Source organism: Natrix helvetica (genome assembly GCF_964273705.1).
Source record: "Natrix helvetica genome assembly, chromosome: 9".
NCBI classification, from domain to species: Eukaryota; Metazoa; Chordata; class Lepidosauria; order Squamata; family Natricidae; genus Natrix; species Natrix helvetica.
In genome coordinates, this window is record NC_138560.1 from 17,530,412 (window position 1) to 17,552,573 (window position 22,162).

General features: G+C 44.0%; 2 protein-coding genes across 2 annotated transcripts in view; both read left to right on the plus strand.

Annotated features, from left to right (window-relative positions):
* Positions 1–10,556, plus strand: part of MYOM3 (myomesin 3) — a 67,608-nt gene extending 57,052 nt beyond the window's left edge. The window contains exons 31-37 of the mRNA XM_081961914.1: positions 638–676; positions 946–1,051; positions 2,639–2,802; positions 4,591–4,627; positions 5,471–5,493; positions 8,433–8,488; positions 9,541–10,556. Coding sequence (XP_081818040.1) covers positions 638–676; positions 946–1,051; positions 2,639–2,802; positions 4,591–4,627; positions 5,471–5,493; positions 8,433–8,488; positions 9,541–9,816 — 701 coding nt within the window. The 3' untranslated portion in view covers positions 9,817–10,556. The remainder of the gene's footprint in view (positions 1–637; positions 677–945; positions 1,052–2,638; positions 2,803–4,590; positions 4,628–5,470; positions 5,494–8,432; positions 8,489–9,540) is intronic.
* Positions 10,557–17,136: 6,580 nt separating this feature from the next.
* On the plus strand, positions 17,137–19,645 carry LOC309397093 (fatty acid-binding protein, liver). Its single transcript, XM_081962816.1, has 4 exons — positions 17,137–17,518; positions 17,857–18,029; positions 18,659–18,748; positions 19,506–19,645. Exons 1-4 carry the CDS (start codon positions 17,452–17,454, stop codon positions 19,554–19,556), a joined length of 381 nt encoding a protein of 126 aa, XP_081818942.1. The 5' UTR covers positions 17,137–17,451; the 3' UTR covers positions 19,557–19,645.
* Positions 19,646–22,162: the final 2,517 nt, after the last annotated feature.

Here is a 22,162-nt window from a genome sequence, read left to right on the forward strand (position 1 = left end):
GGTCTCGAACGTGGGCTTGCTAACCTCCAACCCAGCGTCCTAACCAGTGGTGGCATTCTGCCGGTTCTTACTGGTTTGGCTAAACTGGTAGCAGCGGCTGATGGAGGCTCCGCCCACCCCCAACGTAATGCCCGACCTTCTGTGCATGAGAGAATGTTCACATTTGCGAACCGGTAGCAAAGATAAGTGAATCCCACCACTGGTCCTAACCATGTGAGCCCCCACTCTTAACAATGTGATGGTGTAAAATATGGGAGAACTGGCTTTTTTTTTAACCTGGATTTGAGAAAGTTTGCAGTGGTGGAGTAGAAAGAAAATATTGTTTTTGGTTCTTTTAGTTAGAGACTGATCTCCACTTGTCTGGGTCTCCTGCCTCTAAACAGTACAAAACCATGATATTGTTTTGGGGGGAAGTTGTGATTGGAAGGACCCCTGAGGGCAGGAATCACATATATTCCTGAGACTGAAGGCTACCTGGTCCTGATCTAAATGAAATCTTTCCTTGTCATTCAATAGTCACTAATAAATGTCTAAGGAAACCCAAGTTTAGCCCAGATACAACTAAACATTATCTACAGTGTCTTGCTTGATATACGGTGCTTTTCTTTACTATTATATGATGCATTGTGTTTTACAGCATTTGATGACATCCTCAAGGAGCTGGCCAGAATCAGTAGTAAGTTGCTGACCTTTGGACCCTGTTCTGGTGGCACTTATTGTACCCAAAGCACAAGAGATGGGATTCCCGTTCCATAAAATGGCTTTCTTTGCACTTCAGTTTGGGTTTGGACTTCCATTCTCATCAATCCCAGGATTGATTATGGGACTATGGGCTAAGGATTATGGGAGATAGATCCCAAACATTTGGAGGGCCCTTGGGTTCCTGTCCTTACTGTAAAGAACTAGAATTAATTTACTTTGTCTCTCTCTCTCTTTTTTTATCAGTTCTTTCCGCATCACCTTTGAAAGTGCAACCAACTGTAGAAGGCATCAAGATCTACAGTGAAGTAAAGTACTACACAGATGCCATGAAGACCACCTGGTACCACAAGTATGTGCTTTTATTCTGTGACTCTATGTGTGTAGGGTAAGGTGTTGTTATGGGGCAATCAGAGGAAAGTCTATGACAATTCACCACAGCCAACTCACTGGCCAATTCACCATGACCAATTCACCATGGCCAACTTCTCTGTTATATAAGTTTATTTAAACACGTCAAAAATTTCCAGAAAAATAAAATCAAAATTGCAATTCAGAGCAGGACGGAAAGTATATCTGCATAGTTGCCATATGCTCTGGCTATTCTGCAGGATCCAGTCACCCATTTGCCCCACCTCTCTCTCTCTCAGACAGACTTGGCAGAGGAAAACAAATGTATAGAACGAAAAACAAACTGCACATCCCCTCCTCTTGCCCCCCACCTCTTGCTTCAAGGCAAAAGAAGAGGGAAATAAAGAGAGGAAAAATACTAACCTGTATTTTTTGGAGCATAAGATGCACCGAGGTTTTGAAGAGCCAATTTTTTTTAAAAAAAAAAAGTTTTTGCACTCTGCAAACCTCCCAAAAGCGGCCCATTTTTTGTGAAAACTGATATCCAGATGGCTGTAGTTCCGCTCTGCAGCAGACGAGGCCCTGGAGTAAAATGCAATAGGGGCTTCGGTTCCGTTGGGCATGCGGTGGCTGAGGACGGCGCCAACACCGAATGGGGAAACGTCGCAGGTCAGCACCAACGGCAGGGTCTGGCTGTATTATACCAGGAAGGAGTCCGCTGACAGGAGTCTTTTTACCGTGGGAAATGCGGCAGCCTCGGCTCTGCCCCAGGACCACTTTGCGTTCTTAGCCTGGAGACGGTGTAAGGTCTCAGCAACGGAGGCTTTCTGTTTAAGAAAAATGCTGTAGAAATTAAGGAGCCCGAGGAATACCTGCTGCTCAGCTTGATTGCAAGGTGTGGGGGCATCCTAAATGGCTTCATTTTTTTGTGTGGTCGTATGAATCCCAGAGCCATCGATTAGGTACCCTAAGAATTCAACCCTTGGCACGTTAATTTGCGCCTTATTTGCAGCCGATACCAAGATGTCGTCGAAATAGGGGACGACTCCTGGGATCCCCTGCAAAAGCCGTTCCATGCTTCTGTGCAAAAGCAGGAGCAATTCTTTCACTACTACCTCATTTCTCCATAACATCATAGCAGTTTCCTTTCTGACGCTGTCTAGAGTAATGTCAAGCTGACCTGACTTTGTATGTTGCAATCAACTTTATAGCCTCGTTTTTCCCAAAACAAACCCTTCACATAATTACTTACTTTAATGCTTTAGAGATGAGCTGCTAAGGTTATGAAAAGCGTAAATATGGAGTCACTCAGGTTCTTTTCTTTTACAAGGATAATCCTATTCCGGGAGATGAAGTCTACAGGTCTTAAGAGTTGCCATGTTTGGACAATTATAGTTTAGAGCAGGGGTGTCCAAACTTGGGAACTTTTAGACTTGTGGACTTCAACTCCCAGAATTCCCCAGCCAGCTATGCTGGCTGGGGAATTCTGGGAGTTGAAGTCCACAAGTCTTAAAGTTCTCAAGTTTGGACACCCCTGGTTTAGAGGCTGTGTATTAACTGACAACTTCCTCTCCTGGTGTACTTTCAGTGACAAGCGTCTAGAAGGAGGAGATCGCTTGAAGATAGGAACAACCGTGGACCAGCTTTGGTTGCACATCCTTGATCCCAAGGAGTCCGACCGAGGCAAATACACCCTAGACCTCACTGATGGGAAAGAGACGCGCAAATTGACAACTGACCTATCTGGGAAAGGTAAACCCCCACTCCCTTCTGATGATGTTACCCAGTAGGGTAATGAAACGCCTTCAACAAAACCACAAAGCTGAGAGAGCACAAGGACCACACATTATAGATTTCTCAAGAGAGCATAGCAACATCCAAAATATTTGGGCCACGTTGGGGTTGATTTGTTCTAGATTTCATTTGTTTGTTTTCTTGGCTGTCTGTGATCTTCTCAGGAGTTGTTCTGATCTAGGCATCACCAAATCACGAAGCAGACTCCTTGTCCCGACAAAATCCCTTTTTATTAAGCTAATGTGAATTCCTCTCATTCACATCCAGCAAAGTCCCGGCAAACAGTCTTTCAAGGGTGAATTTACAACCACAGACCTTATCAGGATTGGAGAGTTGCCAGGCCGATATCTTCCAAACGCCACGCTGTACAAGAAAATACTTGGCAAGGAGTCTCTGGGAGTCACAAACAAATCTACACACTAATTAAGCGAACTAATTGCCTCCTGCAAACTCCACTCCCCTTTCGCTTCTCTTCATTCCCTATGGGTGGGGGCATTCACCATCCACCAGTGCCTCTATTCCCGAGTCGGCCCTTGTTCCTTAACTGTTCCCTTTTCCTGGCAGCTCTGTGCATGCACACACTGGGAACAGGCTCCAACTGATCTCCGATTCTGAAGGCAGCTGATAACTGTTGGACGGCCCCCTCTCTGCCTCTGACGCAGAGCCCTCATCAGTTCCTCCCCAACCTCCTCACTCTCTGAGTCTGTCACCAGCTCCACTGGCTGCTGGCAGGACATAACAGAGCCTTCTCCAACACGCAGGTTCAAAAGCATCAATACTCTTTCAAAACCCAACTTTTCCTTACAGAGAATGCCAATTTATTTTTTACAGATTATTAAAAGATTACTGTTTACATAAGCCATAGCTAAACCCATCCATGTCTCCCTTTCATTCTTCTTTACAGGAAGTCCTCAAGTGCTTCTATTTTGGAGTATAACAAAAAAAAAAACCACCTTCTTTTTCTGTTTATTTCAAATATAATGGCAAGCATTGTTTACTAGCAATGTACATTTCACCTGAGTTACATGTAGTTGTAGTTATGTTTATTGATTAGCCCATAGACTCAAGCTTGACACCCCTGCCATAGACTATATCAAAATATAGAGTTCCAAACACAAATTGTTACTAAAATCCTATAAAAACAATTTAAACAATTTAAAATGAAATTGGAATAAAATACAACTTAATATATAGATAAGTAAAATAAGATAAAATTATATTTCAGTATCACCCCTACAATCTACCCCAGGGGTGTCCAAACTTGGGAACTTTAAGACTTGTGGACTTCAACTCCCAGAATTCCCCAGCCAGCATGGCTGGCTGGGGAATTCTGGGAGTTGAAGTCCACAAGTCTTAAAGTTCCCAAGTTTGGACACCCCTGATCTACCCCAATCAGTCCCACATATGCCGATCTCAGCCGAACCATTTTACTGAAGCTCTGTGCCATATTAAATTTGTTTTAACGACGATGCCCCCCGTGGTGCAGGAGGCCGAGTAGGCTATGGACCCCATGGCCATGCCCACCCAGCAAGCGGGCAGAGAATCCGTGGCTGAAATTTTTGAATCCCACCTCTGGTTCTAATGGCAATTCCTATAACTGCATTAAATATGTATGAATAGATTTTTAAATGGAAGCATCTGGATGAGAGAAGAACCAATGAACTTTTTAAAACTTCACTTTCATTAGCTCTTCTTCCTCACTACAGATGTTTACCCTTCTCTTTCTTGCTTGCTTCCTCTCTGTAGCTTTCGACGATGCGCTCGCCGAACATCAAAGGCTGAAGTAAGTAGGGGGTGGGGTTGTAGTTATTGTTTGCTCCGAACAGCTTCCTTTTTAGAAAACACATTTGGAGAATCAGTTGTGTAAGACAACAGTCTCTGACGTTCCTGTCTTTGTGGACCGGTGGTAGCCACAGCAGGGTGGGTTCCACTTAGTCAAGCACTTCTAAATGGCCCTTGGTCTGGCACTGGGCTGTGGCTGGGGGGTTAGGGACCCCTAATGAAAGATCTGGTGCATCGCTGCTTTGGCTAAGAAACCTGAAACAAGCAGTACTTGGGATTGTTGTGTAGCCTAAATGGAGTGACTCCTGGGCTGGGAGAAGGGTCATGCATTTAATCCTGTGGTTTCTTCGGTAAAATTTCGGTAAACGCTGCATGTGACATGCAGCTCTCACAGGGAGGGACTCCTCCGGGTGCCGTCCACTAGGCAGTGCCAGCGGGCGACGCCCAGGACTAGGGCCTTCTCTGTGATGGGCCCGACCCTCTGGAATGACCTCCCCCCCGACATTAGAATAACGACCGATCTCCGCTCTTTCCGTAACAAACTAAAGACCCACCTGTTTAATTTAGCTGGCCTGGCCTAACTGTACCTTTTGTGTCCCTCTAGCCTGTATTTTAAATTTTAAATGTTTAGGGATAAATTTTATAGGTTGTTTTAATTTTTAACTATAATGTACAGCCTACTATATAATTTGTTTTAATGGGTATTTATAATTATCTAAGTTTGTATATTGTTTTATTGTGGTCTGTACACCGCCCCAAGTCCCTTTGGGGAGACGGGGAGGTCTATAAATTAAATAAATAAATAAATAAATAAAAACACCTTTTTGTTTTGTTTTCATCCTAGGCAAGCAGCTATGGTGGAGGAGCGTGAGTATAAAAAGATGCATCTTTTGCTATTTCTTGGGAGATTTATTTATTCGTTTGTTTAGAAATTTTATATAGCCGCCTACTCACTCTCAGCGACTTTAATCGACTTACAAACAGTAAAAACATAAACTCCTCTTCTTGTGCCATATCCGTCATCGGATGTTGGCGATCAGGTTGGCGATCTTATTTTTATCAACAGCCACACAAAAAGTGCTGCTGAGTTTTGTCCAAATCCTTAGGTTCTGAAGCCATGGTGTTCTTCTTCTGCCTGGACCTCGTTTGCCTTCAATCTTTCCCTGGAGGATTAAGTGAAGGATGCCGTATTTTTCCAGGTGTCACATCACATGTCCAAACTATTCTAACTTTTGCTGAGTTACCTTCAGTGAAAAATTCCTGGATTGAACTTCAGACTTCAAGCCGTTCCTTCCCACTTGTCAGACCCACTCTTCAATTGAAGAAATGTATTCACTACACATAACACGTTTCAACCAGTTACCGAATTACCCAACATCCTTTGTTGTTGTTAATTGTGAAGTCGTGCCCAGCCCATCGCAAGTTGCGACCCCATGCACAACATTCCTCCAGGCCTTCCTGTCCTCTACCATCCTCTGGAGTCCATTTAAGCTCGTCTACTGCTTCGGTGACTCCATCCAGCCACCTCATTCTCTGTCGTCCCCTTCTTCTTTTGCCCTCCATCTTTCCCAGCATGAGGCTCTTCTCCAGTGAGTCCTTCCTTCTCATTAGGTGGCCAAAGTATTTGAGCTTCCTCTTCAGGCTCTGGCCTTCTAAAGAGCAATCAGGGTTGATCTCCTCCAGGACTGACTGGTTTGATTGCCTTGCAGACGAAGGGATTCATAGGAGTCTTCTCCAGCACCAGAGTTCAAAGGCCTCCATTCTTTGTCATTCAGCCTTCCTTATGGTCCAACTTTCACAGCCATCCATTGCAACTAGGAAAACCATAACCTTGACTAAATGTACATTTTTTGGCAGTCTAGATTGCCATAGCTTTCCTCCCCAGGAGCAAGCGCCTTTTAATTTCTTGGCTGCAGACCCCACCTGCGCTGATCTTGGAGTCCAGGAAAATAAAATCTGTCACTACCTCCATTTCTTTCCAATCTATTTGCCAGGAATTGACAGGGCTGGATGCCATGATCTTAGTTTTCTTAATGTTGAGTTTCAAGCCAACTTTTGCACTCTCCTCCTTGACCCGCATCAAGAGGCTCTTTAGTTCCTCTTCACTTTCTGCCATTAGAGTGGTATCATCTGCCTATCTGAGGTTGTTCATATTGCTCCCAGCAATCTTAATTCCAACTTGTGATTCATTTAGCCCCACCTTTCTCATGATGTGCTCTGCATATAAATTAAATAGGCAGGGCGACAGTATACAGCCTTGCTGGACTCCTTTCCCAATTTAGAACCAATCAGTGGTTCCGTATCCAGTTCTCAGTCTACATCCTAGGTTCACAGAAAACAGCAAATTGCAAAATAACCTAATGGGTTGGGTTGATGCAACATCCCAAATTGCAAAGCAGACCGAGATGAACATCAACCCAGCTTAACATGTTGTGTGAATGCAATTACTTAACTTTGTAACTAAGTGCCTTGTACATAAAAACAAGCTAGAAATTTTCAAGAAAAGATTAGACAACCATTTGTGCAGGATAGTATAAGGATTCCTGCCACGGACAGGGGAGTGGACTAGAAGATCTCCGAGGTCCCTTTCAGCCCTTTGATTATTATCCGATTGTAATTAAGCAGTCATAGAATTGAATAGATCCAATCTTTGGCCTTTGAAAAAAAAATGGACTGTTATTGGTTCTGCTTAAAAGCTTCTAATAAAACTCGCTTCCAAGATAATTAATCTGCTCCTTGCCTTGATCTTAACAATATAAGGCATTAACCTGATTAATCCCTAAACAATTTAGGCATCCTTGGTGGTTGATTTGGGAGCTTCTTTGGTGTAATGGTTGAGAAACCAGGCTAGAAACCAGGGGATCATGAGTTCTAATCCTGCCTTAGTCACAAAGCCAGCTGAGTGACCTTCAGCCAGTCACTGTCTCTCAGCCCTAGGAAACAGGCAGAGGCAAACTACTTCCAAAAACCTTGCCAAGAAAACTGCAGGGACTTGTCCAGGAAGCTGACAGTAGTCAACACTGAGTAGTAAGCAAAGAAATATATATAGCTGGGTCAGGCAATAGCCCCTTAAAAGCTAGTGTCTTTATTCACACAAGGAGGCTAAACTAGGTTAGTCTTGACTTGGGTAGGTTCATTGTGTTGTGTAAAAATAGTTCAGTGCATTGCATAGACCCAGGACACAGACTATTTCAGTAGTAATAATAATAATAATAACACAAGTAGTTATTATATCCTTATTACTAAGCAGAGTGCAGACAGAGAATGAAAGAACTCAAACAATAATGCACTTCAGTTAATTTTAACACTATAATATAAAATAAGGAACCTCTAACCCAAAAGGCCCATAAATATAAAAATAACTAACGTATATAAGTGGCAGGTAAGAGTTTATTTATTTTAAAACAACTTCACAACCATCGGGCAAACTCTATTGCATGAATCCTGCTTTAGCTATGAAAACTGGCTGGGTGACTTTAGACCAGCCCACCTCGCAGGGCTGCTGTTGTGAGGAAAATAGGAGGACGGTGTATTGGATATGTTCACCACCCCTGCGTTGTTTGTGAAAATAATAAAGGTGGGGAAAGAAAAGGGAAAGAAAGAGAGAAAGAGAAGGAAGGGAGAAAGAAAGAGAGAGAGAGAGAGAGAGAGAGAGAGAGAGAGAGAGAGAGAAAGAAAGAAAGAAAGAAAGAAAGAAAGAAAGAAAGAAAGAAAGAAAGAAAGAAAGAAAGAAAGAAACTGTCTGTTGCCAAAAAGTGGGTTTAAAAACTGAATAGATAATCATGATGTCTACTCTCCTTATGCAGTCCGTGCCAAAGTGGTCCGTGGCCTTCCAGATGTTGCAACCATCATGGAAAGTAAGGTAATGAATTGTCTCGGATGGTCTCCAGCTGTGCAAGTAGGGGATAACTGCTATGGGAAACCTGAATTATATAAGAGACTCTTGCTTGACCATTTATATTAGTCACAGATAAGGCAGGCGTTGTGACATTCCATTTGCGTATACCTTTCTGCCATCCTTCCAGGCCCCAAATTAAGTGCACAACTCCAGATGTCTCTCCTCTTCTTCCCCAAAGTATAAGATCCTCAATGTTTCCAACAATCCACCCCCTGGTTCCCACAAAGATCAGGTGTGAGACCCACGAAAATCCATGCAAGAATGCTAACAAGGCAATCTTGTAGCATGGTAAAAGTTCTAAAAAGAAATACCTGTTTTTAATTTAACTTCTGGGAATTGTAGTTGCCCTTTGGGGGCTCATAGGAATACCCTAGCATGGGGCAAGGGGGACAGGGATCCTGGAGGGCATAAACTGGGCTCTCTGCCCATACATTGGTACTGTCAGACCTGCCCTAGTCTGATCTCTTCGGAAAGAAAGACTCTGGGCTCCAAGTGATAGGTTTAATAAAACATGTTGGTTAGAGTAGTGTTAGGCTAGAACTAAATTTCCTCCATTCAAAAGGTACAGAAATTTCTCCCCCACCTCAGCCCTCCCCCAATGACCAACCTATGTTCGGCCAATAAGAGTCTGCCTAGGTGTTTTGAGAACGCTGAGATGTTATGGGGAATCCACATTCTTTCTCAGGGTGCATGGCCTTGATCGTTGGCACAAATTGGTTCCGAGCTCCCTGTTCTTCATCGAGCTGCCATTCCCCTCCCCCCAATTTCCCATTAAATATACATGCAGGTCGATTGCCCATTTGTTCCCCTACCCCCTCCCATGTCTCCCTTCCTCCCCCTCCTAGCCTTTGATGGTAGGATGCAGCAAGGTGCCAAGCCGAAGATGGCAATCTGACAGGTACTGAAGGGCACTGTCCTACCTGTCCCTTGAGTGTGTCCACCTTGCCTAATTGTGTTGCCTTTCCCTGTCCAATCTGAAGTCCTACAATGAATCCTTTTTTTTGTTTCCAAAACAGACGTTGTGCTTGACCTGTATCATCTCTGGAGACCCTTACCCAGAAATCACCTGGTACAAGAATGAGAAGGTCATTACCTTCAAAGACCGGTACAAGATGGAAGTGAAGGGGACCGTGATCACAATAACCATTGAGAACGTCAGCAGTGAGGACACCGGGAGGTTCAGCATCCTTGTCAAGAACAAGTGGGGCTCTGAAACTGGGAAAGTGACGGTCAGCGTCTACAAGCAGGGGCAAGAACCGAAGGAGCTGAAAGGGGAACCTCCCTCTGTCTGAGCCCAGGTTCAGTTCTAAGGGTCTGGTCCAGAGGGCCTCACCCAACAGAAGAGGATGGTCCTCATTCATTGCAAGGAAAGACCCACCTCCCCATCTCCTACCCTACCCTCTCTGCATTCTGAGCAGACTCGAATGATATTTATAGATATTTATCAAAGTCAACCTCCAGCCCCATAAGAGGATTGGAATCAGCTCTCTTGGCCGCCTCTCAGTGTTTTTCAAACATACACACAAACCAGTGGTGGATTCCGGATCCGTACCAGTTGGAACGGGCCCGGCGTCACCCACATGGACACCCGCAGTGCGCGCGCACATGCGAGCGGCGTGCACATGTGTCGTACCTGCCTACGTCGCCTCTGCAAGCCTCCGTAACACTCCAGCTGCTTCGCAGAGCATTGCGCAGGCACTGTACGTGCCATGAGTGGATGCACCAAAGGCTTAAAGGACAGGTAAGAAGCTCGGACGGGCAGGTGGGCCCTCCAGAGCACCGTACAGGAACGGTACCCAGTGCTCCGGGCAGTCTCTGGTATGCCTGTACCGGTGCTTACCGCCTGCAACCCACCACACACACACACACACACACACACACACACATCCATAAATAACAATAGCACTTAGATTTATATACTGCTTCACGGTGCTTTTACGGCCCTCTCTAAGCGGTTTACAGAGTCAGCCTCTTGCCCCCAACAATCTGGGTCCCAGTTTACCCACCTCAGAAGGCTGAGTTAACCTTGAGCCTGGTGAGATTCGAACTGCCAAATTGCGGGCAGCCAGCAATACTGCACTCTAACCAGTGGTGGGATATGACCGGTACGCCCCAGTACAGGAGTACCGGTGCCTGCTGGGAGCACCAGGTACCGTTCCGGTATGGTGCTCTGGAGGGCCCGCCCGCCCGCCCTCCTTACATGTATTTGAACCAATTGGGGATTATGCGCGTGGAGCGTACGACACCTGCGCGATGCTCCGGCGAGCAGCTGGAGCATTGTGGAGTGTCGCAGGTGGTAAGTACGCATGCGCGCGTGCATGTGGTGGACGCCTAGACCCATTGCACCGCACCAGTTGCAACGGGATCTGGAACCCATCTCTGACTCTAACCAATGTGGCACTGTGGCTCAAAGCCAGCCCCAAGCTTCCATGGATGCTTCAAATCAAAGCCACCATAAATCATGATTTACAAACCACAACACTTAGGTTCATATGAGATTCTAAAGCAAAGCGAAATATTCATGCGGCTGCTGCTTGCCATCTCTATGTGGCATAAAACCAGACACTGATTTATAAAGCATGGTTTATGGCTTAGCCCTATGAGCAAACCCAACCACCGTAGCTTCAACAGAACAGAATGGATCCAATCTCAACTACATCCAGTTTTAGTCACCATGATGTTGAGACTCTACAAACAGTGCAGAGGAGAGCAACAAAGAGGGTTAGGGGACTGGAGGCTAAAACATATGAGGAACGGTTGCAGGAACTGGGTATGTCTAGTTTAATGAAAAGGAGGAGTAGGGGAGACATGAGAGCAATGTTCGGATATTTCAGTGGCTGCCACAAATAAGAGGGAGTCAAGCTATCTCCAAAGCACCTGAGGGTAGAACAAGAAGCAATGGGTGGAAACTAATCAAGGAGAGAAGCAACTTAGAACTATGGAGAAATTTCCTGTCAGTTAGAACAATGAATCAGTGGAACGAGTTGCCTCCAGAAGTTGTGAATGCTCCAACACTGGAAGTTTTTAAGAAAAGATTGGATAACCAGTTGTCTGAAGTGGTGTAGAGTTTCCTGCCTAAACAGGGGGGTTGGACTAGAAGACCTCCAAGATCCCTTCCAACTCTGTTATTCTATTCTATTCATGAGTCCAAAAGCTCGGAAGACTAAACCTCTAGTCCCATTGATCTATCCAGATGGGATCCTGCCACATTATCCTGGGAGGTGTATATTTGCCTTCATTTATGAAGAATACAATGGAAATAAACCAAAGCTTAGGATGATGTGTGAATGGAATCACTCAGGCCTAGACTGCAAATATTCACAGATATTTTTTTCAGACTTAGATTCAACGATCTCTTGGCGCTACTATATCTTTGCTGACTTGCTCTACCGTTTGCTAAATAAATAGTAGGATTTGGACAGCATGACTACGATTGCATTTATTTAAGAAATATGCACGGCTGCTCAGCTCCAACACTGTCCCCGCTGGGCAGCTTACGGGGGAAAAAAAGCAGAAATAATGATGGCATTTTGCAATGGCACCTGCATTTTTCTGTGAGGCACTCCAAATTGTGACCGCTGGGTATGAGGAGGCTTCCAAGACCCTGATTTCCTGCAAGGACAAGATACACATTGATGCCCTCTCTTCCCCCATTCTGTGCACGCAGCAATTCTTTGAAGAGCTTAGCTTAAATTTTAGCTTCCCAAGGTCAGGTCAGGAAGACATGGTGGTATTGAGCAAAAGGGGCTGAAAGTCACTGAACTCTTTGGCGTTTCAATTCAATGCTCCCCATTGCAGCTGGAGCCAGAATATTTGATATCATGGAAGACACATCCAGAAAGGATCCCCCCATGAGAAGTCACAAAACTGGGTTAATACACCACAATTGTGTTTGCACACGGCTTGTATTTATTTATTTCTTAAACAAATGTATATTGCCGCCCAACTCATACATAGGTGACTCCAGGTGGCTATAACATTTTTAAAAAATATTCACCCCCTCCTAAGGAAGCAACGACACAATCCAATTAGCCACTGCACCTCTGCTTGTGATCCTTGGACACAATAACACAGCCACAATTCTTTCAGAAAAGCAACCTGATGGGAGTAACCATACCTCAGGAGGAATGATAAAGAAGGAGCCATCTCTCTGCAGGTAATACAATCAAGATATGGAAAAAGATGCTGAAATATATGGTTTTTATAAAGAACCAACAGAATTGGACCAGATTTTAACAGGAACTGATGAGAAATTAATTTTAAAAATTTATACCTACCTACTGAAAGTACCTACCTATCTACTGAAAGGTTCAAAGGGATGTGGTGGTCCAGTGGTTAAGACGTTGAGCTTGTCGATCAGAAAGGTCGGCAGTACGGCGGTTCGAATCCCTAGTGCCACATAACGGAGTGAGCTCCCATTACTTGTCCCAGCTTCTGCCAACCTAGCAGTTCGAAAGCATGTAAAAAAATGCAAGTAGAAAAATAGGAACCACCTTTGGTGGGAAGGTAACAGCGTTCTGTGCACCTTCGCCGTTTAGTCATGCTGGCCACATGACCACGGAGACGTCTTCAGACAGCGCTGGCTCTTCGGCTTTGAAAGGGAGATGAGCACAGCCCCCTAGAGTCGGGAACGACTAGCACATATGTGCGAGGGGAACCTTTATCTTTACTGCAAGTAAAGGAAACCATGATACTGTGGTCTAAAAACTAAAAACTTTAAATGGACACTAAACAAATTGTATATATCAAGTACTACCTACATTTATAATAGGCAAGCTATCTATTAGAGTCCTGGCCCTGTGTGGTTTAAAACATAGAATCATACCAGAATCTTCTCAACTGGAGAAGATTCTGAGTAGACATTAATCAGATTGCATCTTCAATTAAAAAGTTTATTAAGTATAATTCATCAGGTACAGAAGCTAGATGGAAAGCCTTTGTTTCATCTCCTTTGTTGGTGGTGATGGTGGTTCTTCGGAAATATTTTTTTTAAAGAAACTTCATACCAACTTTGTGGAAAGATAAGAGATACAGTCTATTCTACTTAGAGTTTACAATTCTATTTCTCATATATAAACAACTCAAACGTTGTATCCCACAGGAACTATTAAATTCTGGCATGACCAATATTTAGACAACAGTTCCTGTAAAAAGATGATTTTTATAAAGAAATTGGTAAATCCAAGAAAAGTTTGGTCTTCGTTGCTCACTGTTTTCTAAATATTCTCACGGAAAAGAAATGGAAAGACAGAAGAACGTTGGCTGGTTTTACAGTAGTATCACAGACATCTAGAAAGTTGGTTGAAGTGGCTCAGCTATGACCAGGTACAAATTGAGTAATGTCCTGTCAAATAAGGTTGCTGCGTATTGATCCCGATAAAGTTACCCAACATTTGTGTCTAGCTGATGAATCATCACTAGGATTTGTCTCTAAGCCAGAACGCTTAAACATCCGCTATCAAGGTCTTCGGTGCCTTCCTCTCCTTCCACCTTGCACAAATCTACCAATAATTGCAGATTGGACAGCTGCATTGAAAGAATGAAGCACTCCTATGAATTGAACCCATTCATGGCAACGAAATGACACTGTGGCACTGCTATAATTTGTGATTTATTTTCCCCATTTTACACCAGCGAAATTCAATATAGTAGCGCCCTCGGATTTTCTGGTAGTCTCTTCAAATAATCTTCAAGTACCAGAAGAATACTCTACCAGTTTGGTATAGTTCTCACAAAGAAACAACTGAACAATGGTTAAATGGTCCTTGGGCCTGCTGTATGATCACTCCTGAGATAAATGAAGGAGATCTTCTGTCTGATTTGTTCTTCTGTTGGAAGATAAAGCTTTGTGTCCTAGACCAGGGATTGGTTCCATGGAGAGGTTTTTCTGTGAACCAGAGGGGGCGTGGTTTTGCAGGGGTTGGGGACTCATATCCTAGACCAGGGGTCTCCAATCTTGGCAACTTTAAGACTTGTGGACTTTAACTCCCATAATTCCTCAGCTTTGCTGGCTGAGGAATTCTGGGAATTGAAGTTGACAAGTCTTAAAGTTGCCAAGGTTGGAGACCCCTGCTCTAGACAACTAGTGGTCCTCTTTGATGGAGCCAGTTATCCTAAAGTAGGGGTGTCAAACCTTGGCAATTTTAAGACTTGTGGACTTCATCTCCCAGAATTCTCCAGCCACACTGGCAAGTTGAAATCCATAAGTCTTAAAAGTTTCCAAGGTTGGACACTCCTGTTCTAAATTGGGGAGGAGGCTGACTTTAAAGCCAGGTCAGACAACTGGATTGAAGGCAGTGAGATGTCAAATATGACTTCTCCGTTTTCTATGGTATTTATGCAACAGGCTTCACATTAATCCATGTTCCACTTTGCACAATGCTTGGCGTTAACCGGTCGGGTTGGGTTCATACAATACTCTGGTGCAGAAAAAATGCACTAAGGTTAAAACAAACCAAGCCTAGCATTGCCTAAGTAAGTATGTTATGAGGCTATAGGAAAACTGTACTTTGACAGCTACTTTAAGAAAAGTGTGAGTGAAATAATCCCACCCAGGAAATATTGTTTGGTATTACTCCTTTTCTCCTCTAGTAGATAAGTTCACACATCATCTACACACTATGTTGATATGACCATGGTTTCTTTCACAACCACAATTGCTGTTCAAACATTGTGATATATTTTACAAACTACCATAGCTGAGTTCACACATGCTAAATCAGAACCCATCTAACACCACATTTTTGTTTAATTTGTTCTTGGGTTCGTCTGAATATGTTTCATGAACTCCGTCAACTGGGGTTTATCCAGTAAGCCCAACTTAAGCATTATGAATGAACCCAGTCAGACACTTAGTCCCCATTTCTTCCTCATAGTCCTGATGGTCCATTTAATTCAAGCTGATCTTGACATCCTATCCAGTTTCCACCAGTTGACATGCTTTATACTCTGAATCAGATTAACTCTTGATATTAAAAAAAAAATCCTTATAAATGTGATTCTACAGGATTTAGCCAATGTGACTAAGATTAATTAATTAATTCAAAAGATAAACAAGTGAAACAGCTGCTTTTTCAAGGAGAGAACTATGTGTAAGCCTCAATCAGAAATAAAAATAGACTATTGTCTATTTCAAGGTGACTCAGTGGCTAAGATACCGAGGTTATCGATCAGAAAGGTTGGTAGTTCGGCAGTTCAAATCCCTAGCACCGCATAATGGCGTGAGCTCCCGTTACTTGTCCCAGCTTCGGCCAACCTAGCAGTTCGAAAGCCCGTAAAAATGCAAATAGAATAGGAACCAACTTTGGTGGGAAGGTAACAGCATTCCATGCGCCTTCGGCATGTAGTTATGCCGGCCACATGACCACGGAGGCATCTTCAGACAGCTCTGGTTCTTTGGCTTTGAAATGGAGATGAGCACTGCCCCCTAAAGTCGGGAATGACTGGCACATATATGCGAGGAGAACCTTTACCTTTAATGTCTATTTCAAATATAAAATTTAGAAGTAGAAACAGGCAGTGACGTGCAGTCAGGGGTGGCAGGGGAGGCAGAGCCGCACCGCTCTCATCATGAAAATTTTTTTAAAAATACTCCGGGAAGCTGCGAAAGTGGCTGCGGTCCCCTTCATGTTGACTCAGGAAGGAGGGGAATGGGACCATGTGTGCAGGGGAAGGGGATCGCGGCTGTGCTAATCTGAGGCTGTGCGATTATGTTACCTAGGCATTTTTTGTATTGGGCGAGCCCGGGATCCTTGCAAGGGGAATGGGACAACGTGTGCAGGCAGCTCCTCAGCGCACAGCCTCAGATTAGCACAGCCGCGATCCCCTTCCCCTGCACACGTGGTCCCATTCCCCTCCTTCCTAAACTAACATGAAGGGGACCGCAGCTGTGCTAATCTGAGGCTGTGTGCTGAGGAGCCGCCTGCATACGTCCCATTCCCCTTGCAAGGATCCCGGGCTCGCCCGATGCAAAAAATGCCTAGGTAACATCATCAGTGCTAGAAGTGGGGGGTGGGAGAAGGAGGAGAAAGGAGAAATTCCTCTTCTCAGAAATGTTTTCTCAGTGGAGCTGCGGCAGCCTGCCTGCCTCTTTCTGACATTTCTGAGAAGAGAAACTTCTCCTTTCTCCTCCTTCTCCCTCCCATTCCCTTCTAGCACTGATGATGTTACGTAGGCATTTTTTGCATCGGGCGAGCCCAGGATCCTTGCAAGGGAAATGGGACCACGCGTTCAGGCGGCTCCTCAGCTCCAGCCTCAATCAGCGCAGCCGCGGTCCCCTTCATGTTGGCTTAGGAAGGAGGGGAATGGGACCACATGTGCAGGGGAAGAGGATCGCGGCTGCACTAATCTGAGGCTGTGCGCTGCTGAGGAGCCAGCTGCATACGTTGTCCCGTTCCCCTTGCAGAGATCCCGGGCTCGCCCGATGCAAAAAATGCCTAGGTAACATCATCAGTGCTAGAAGGGGGGGAGGAGGAGAAAGGAGAAGTTTCTCTTCTCAGAAATGTCTTATCAGTGGAGCTGCGGCAGCTCCCTTTCTGACATTTCTGAGAAGAGAAACTTCTCCTTTTGGGCTGCGCCCGTGCGATAGGAGCAACCACGCGGTTTGATGACGTCAGAAGCCTCACCAGTCATAAACCTCACCGCACATCACTGGAAACAGGAGGGTTTTTTTTCTTACAGATGATTCCCTGATCTTGGCCATGGAATTTAGCAAATAACATTCTGTGGAATCAGCCAAGGCTTTTCCTGCCTGATGAACGAGAGGTTATTCTCACAAAGTACAAATGGAAGATTAATGATTGACGGCTCGAAAGGGCACAGCTCAGATTTGGGGAGGGTAAAGTATTCCCTCCTTTATAAAGGCAGCCATTGCCAGGGGTTGCCCCACTGGCCTTTCCCAATAGGAAGCATCCAGCGGCATTGTCAACATGGCATTTGATGGTACCTGGCAAGTCTACACCCAAGAGAAGTATGAAGACTTTCTGAAAGCAATTGGTAAGCTACAGGCATTTTTTCTGCAAAATGAACAGGATCTGTAAAAGAGAATCTGAGGTTTCTACTGGAGTCCTGATTCCATTTTGAGCATAGTGACCTCTGACTAAGAGGACAACTGGAAAGCTAAGCAACCTACAATGAGGAGCAAGACAGTTATTTAGGATAGTCCTAGAGTTGGGAACAACTAGCACATATGTGCAAGGGGAACCTTTAGCAGTTACTCAGACGTAAGGACCTGTAGCTAGATAGTGTTTCTCAACCTTGGCAATTTTAAGATGTGTGGAGTTGGCTGGCTGGGGAATTTGGGGTTCTATCATCTTCTCTCCCATCTTCCTCAGCCCTATCAGATGATATCATTAAAATCGCCAAAGACATCAAGCCCATAACCGAAATCCATCAGACCGGGAATACTTTTGTGGTCACCTCGAAAACCCCCAACAAATCTGTTACGAACACGTTCATGTTGGGAAAAGAAGCAGAAATGACCACCATGGATGGGAAAAAAGTCAAGGTGAGCCATACTCAACTACTTGACATTTTATTGTACACTGCCCATGGTCCCCCTCAAAGAGAGATGGGCAGTTCAAAAATATGAAAAGGTGATGAATGTCTCCTTGCCTTGAAAATCTTAAGGCTAGTTATGGAGATTCCAAATTTGGAACCGGTCATCTTATTTTTTTATAATTTTCAGGACAGACTATAGGAAACATCTATGGAGATTCTTGTTCAGCCAGGTCACCGTTGTCCAAAATGTGCTTTTTCCAAAACCTGGACTTTCTTGCTTTTTTTCTTTGAAAATATTTTATTTCTCATCCAAGTTACAACGGAAGAAACTTCTTGGATATGAAGCAGAACATTTCAAAGGGGAAAAAATCAAGAAAGTTCAGTTGCCTTTTGGAAAAAGCACTTTTGGGATGGCTGCAGGAAACCTTTGCTACTGCAATCTATGGCAAAACATCTCTGCATTTTATTAAATCAAGGTTGTAACTGCAGCACTATTTTCTTTCCCCCAAAAAAATCATTGAACTTTTCATAACATTATCCTTACAGTTTCTGGTGGATTGGAGATAGTTGCTGTTAGCCATCTACACGTTTCTTGCTGCTTGATCCATGTTCAGTAATGGTTTCATTGTTTTACAGTGCACAGTAAATCTCACGGATGGAAAATTAATAGCCAAGTCAGACAAATTCATCCACGAGCAACAAATTGTAGGCAATGAAATGGTGGAGGTAAGTCAATGTTCATTGTTTAATAGACAGAAAGAGTAAAATATTAATTTCCCCCAGGAAGATAGGGTAAGAAGTTGATTCAAATGGCTATGGTTCGCTCTCACAGCCCTGGTGAATATGGAACCCCTGTTCCCTCAATTAATCCAGGAAATAAAGAGGAACTTTCTGACAGTGAGAACAATCAACCAATGGAACAGAAGTTGCCTTCGGAAGTTGTGGGAGCTTCATCACTTGAGACTTTCAAGAAAAGACTGGACTGCCATTTGTCAGAAATGGTGTAGGGTCTCCTGCTTGAGCTGGGGGTTGGACTAGATGATCTAGTCCATCTACCCAAGCAATGGGTAATAATTTAAACGGGGTTGGACTAGAAGACCTCTAAGGTCCCTTCCAACTCTGTTATTCTGTTAAAAAGAGAAAGAAGCAAAAGCAAAGATTTTTAGCATCTACGCTTGTTTGATGTAAAAAGAAGGGCCCTGGAGAAACTTTGTTACTGAAATTAAGAAACAGAAATAAGAGTGGAAGCAAATTCTTAAATAAATAAAATTCCTGTCTTTTATCAACTAGTGCAATGCCTCACCATTTAAAATGGCATTGATTCAAAGATACATTCATTTTCCTCCTAGTTCTTGCCTGCTGTAATTTTAAAGAGCTATACTTGTGGTATAATATATTTTGCAATACCTACAGAAGCTTTACATTGGCTAATTAAAAGTCATTTAAATTTCAAAGGCCCCCTCTCTTCATTTTTCTCCCACAGACTATTTCCTGCGGCTCAGCCACTTACACCCGAAAGAGCAAGAAGATTTAAACCAAAAGGGAGAGAACTTTATTGTGGTTTTTTTTTTTTTTTTTTGGTAAGTTGCTTTTGTACATGAGACATTAAAAAAAAAAAACACTGTCGATATCAGTTCATTTCCTTTTATTCAAAAACAATAGATTTTAGAACGACCAAGCATTTATTTATTCGTTTTGATACACTATTGAAGAAAAAGTAGAAAACGGCTGGGGCAATATAGTTATTATTATTTTATTTTATTCATTTTGATACACTACGGAAGAAAAAGTAGTAAAGGTGTATTTATGTATGTGTTTATCGTCTGATTAAATAATCTATTTGCATGTTTAAATGATTGATACAGCCACCAGCCTCAGAACTGGGGAGCGCAGTTGAGAGGTAGCAACATCTGTAGCAAAACACAATGGCACAAAAGGGACCCTCCACATGCTGTGAGATCAACCTACAAATGCCAACATTAGGTACCTGCATTGCAGCATCACGTGAAAATATGCAAATCGCACCTGTTGGGCAATGTTGTCCTCACATTTCGTGTCCATCTTCTTCTTTCCCTTTTGTGCTGCAGATGGTAAAGGAATTACTTGCCACAAAACTAGCCAGGTGTACCTGCAAGGCAGTGATGGGTTTCAAAAAATTTTAGAACCTCTTCTGTAGGTGTGGCCTGCTTTGTGGGAGTGGCTTGCTGGCCATGTGATCGGGTGGGAGTGGCTTGCCAGCCATGTGACTGAGTGGGAGTGGCTTGGCAGTCATGTGGCTGGGTGGGTGTGGCCAACTTGTAAAATGTGGTGAAACTCACTTAACGCTAACACCCTTGCTTAGCAACCAAAATGTTGGCTCAGAAACTCTGGCATTTGAAGCACACAAGTCTTAAAGCTGTCAAGTTACAAGACCCTTGCATCCCTAACCCTTTAGGGAAAAAAACCCAGGGGTGTTCAAACTTGACAGCTTTAAGACTTGTGGACTTCAACTCCCAGAATTCCTCCTCCAGTCATGTTGGCTCAGGAACTCTGGCATTTGAAGCACGCAAGTCTTAAAGCTGTTAAGTTACAAGACCCTTGCACCCCTAACCCTTTAGGAAAAAAACCCAGGGGTGTTCAAACTTGACAGCTTTAAGACTTGTGGACTTCAACTCCCAGAATTCCTCCTCCAGTCATGTTGGCTCAGGAACTCTGGCATTTGAAGCACGCAAGTCTTAAAGCTGTTAAGTTACAAGACCCTTGCACCCCTTAGAAAAAGAACTTTAAGACTTGTGGACTTCAACTCCCAGAATTCCTCCTCTCGCTCTTCATCTTGATGATGTGTGGATGGGCGGGGGAAGGGAGCTGGAACAGTTTCTAAATGGCACAGTAGATTCGTGGGACCTCTTCTATAGAAGAGGTTAGAACTGGCAGGAACCCACCCCTGCTGCAAGGTTATGTTTAGAAAAGGCAAGAAGGTGGCACTTGGATGGCATCCTTGCCACTTCACCTTCTTGGTCAGACCATGAGAGTCCTTCTGGAACAAACGTGACTCCACTTGAGACTATGGTTGAATAAGCACATCCCAGTGACTTCCTTTTCATGTGGGGCTTGTCAGAAGACCCCCCAACATTCTTCTCCTTTCTCTACCACCTGAAAGATGAGGTCCAGGTCCATTCCTCTATTCGTTCAGGACACAGATTAAGAATCTCCCAAATTTTATTATGGGTCTTCTCCAACATTTTGGTCTTGGTCAGACACACAAGGACACATAAATTGATGTTCCCGTGTGAATGCGTATACGAGCAAGCTTAGAGACGTAGTTAATTTCACACAAGGAATTTCAAATGGGGCAGTTGCATTAGAAAATTCACATCTTTACACATTTCTAAGCAAGTGGAAAACCCACAAATGTGAGTTGAAATGAAATGTTTTTGCAGAAGGCACCTCCGCCCGGTGTCTTATCCTAGTTTTGCATTCTACCACCCTGGTCTCAATTCATGTACCTGGCCAGCAGACTTTTACAAACCTGGGCTTCCAGCTGAGGTTACTAAATGCCGGGCTGGCTTGCATAAGGCCTCCTTCATCTGTGAGTTTATGTACTACTAGCTGACAACCTGGTGTTGCCTGGCTATTTATTTATAGGGGGGAAATGTCTGGACCAGAGGTGGGTTGCTCTCCCAGTTCGGCCCAGATTGGGCAAACCGGTAATGGCAGCAGCAGGAGGCTCCACCCACCCGCCTGGAAGCTTCTGCACATGCGTAGAAGGGGCGCGCACACATGAGTGAACCAATAGTAAAAAAATGGAAACCCACCACTGGTCTGGACCAAACGTAATTTCTAATGTTGGATTTTCCCCCTTACCAGAGGGAGCCCCCTTGTGAAGTACTGTGAAGCTGTTACCCTGGCAACCCCACTGCGCTGCACAGTAGAAGTCATTTTACAGCAATACAGTAGAAGCCATGTTAAGGCACAACAGGCTGTATCTTAACAGAACACACACACTGAAGGGTATTAGAGGTGTCTAGTATTTTTCCTCCAGAGAGTAAGTCATCTCTGTACCAAGTTTGGTTTTAATTGCTGAAGGTGTTCCAGAGTTGTGCTGGAACACACACACACACACACACACACACACACAGAGGCATTTTTATATAGAGAGAG

What these genes read in the sequence shown, in the direction of transcription:
- LOC309397093 (XM_081962816.1), top strand. Translation starts at nt 17,452, where the DNA reads ATGGCATTTGATGGTACCTGGCAAGTCTACACCCAAGAGAAGTATGAA. An exon ending in TGGATGGGAAAAAAGTCAAG is followed by an intron (nt 18,030 to 18,658) that starts GTGAGCCATACT and finishes ATTGTTTTACAG; the next exon opens with TGCACAGTAAATCTCACGGA. An exon ending in TAGGCAATGAAATGGTGGAG is followed by an intron (nt 18,749 to 19,505) that starts GTAAGTCAATGT and finishes TTTCTCCCACAG; the next exon opens with ACTATTTCCTGCGGCTCAGC.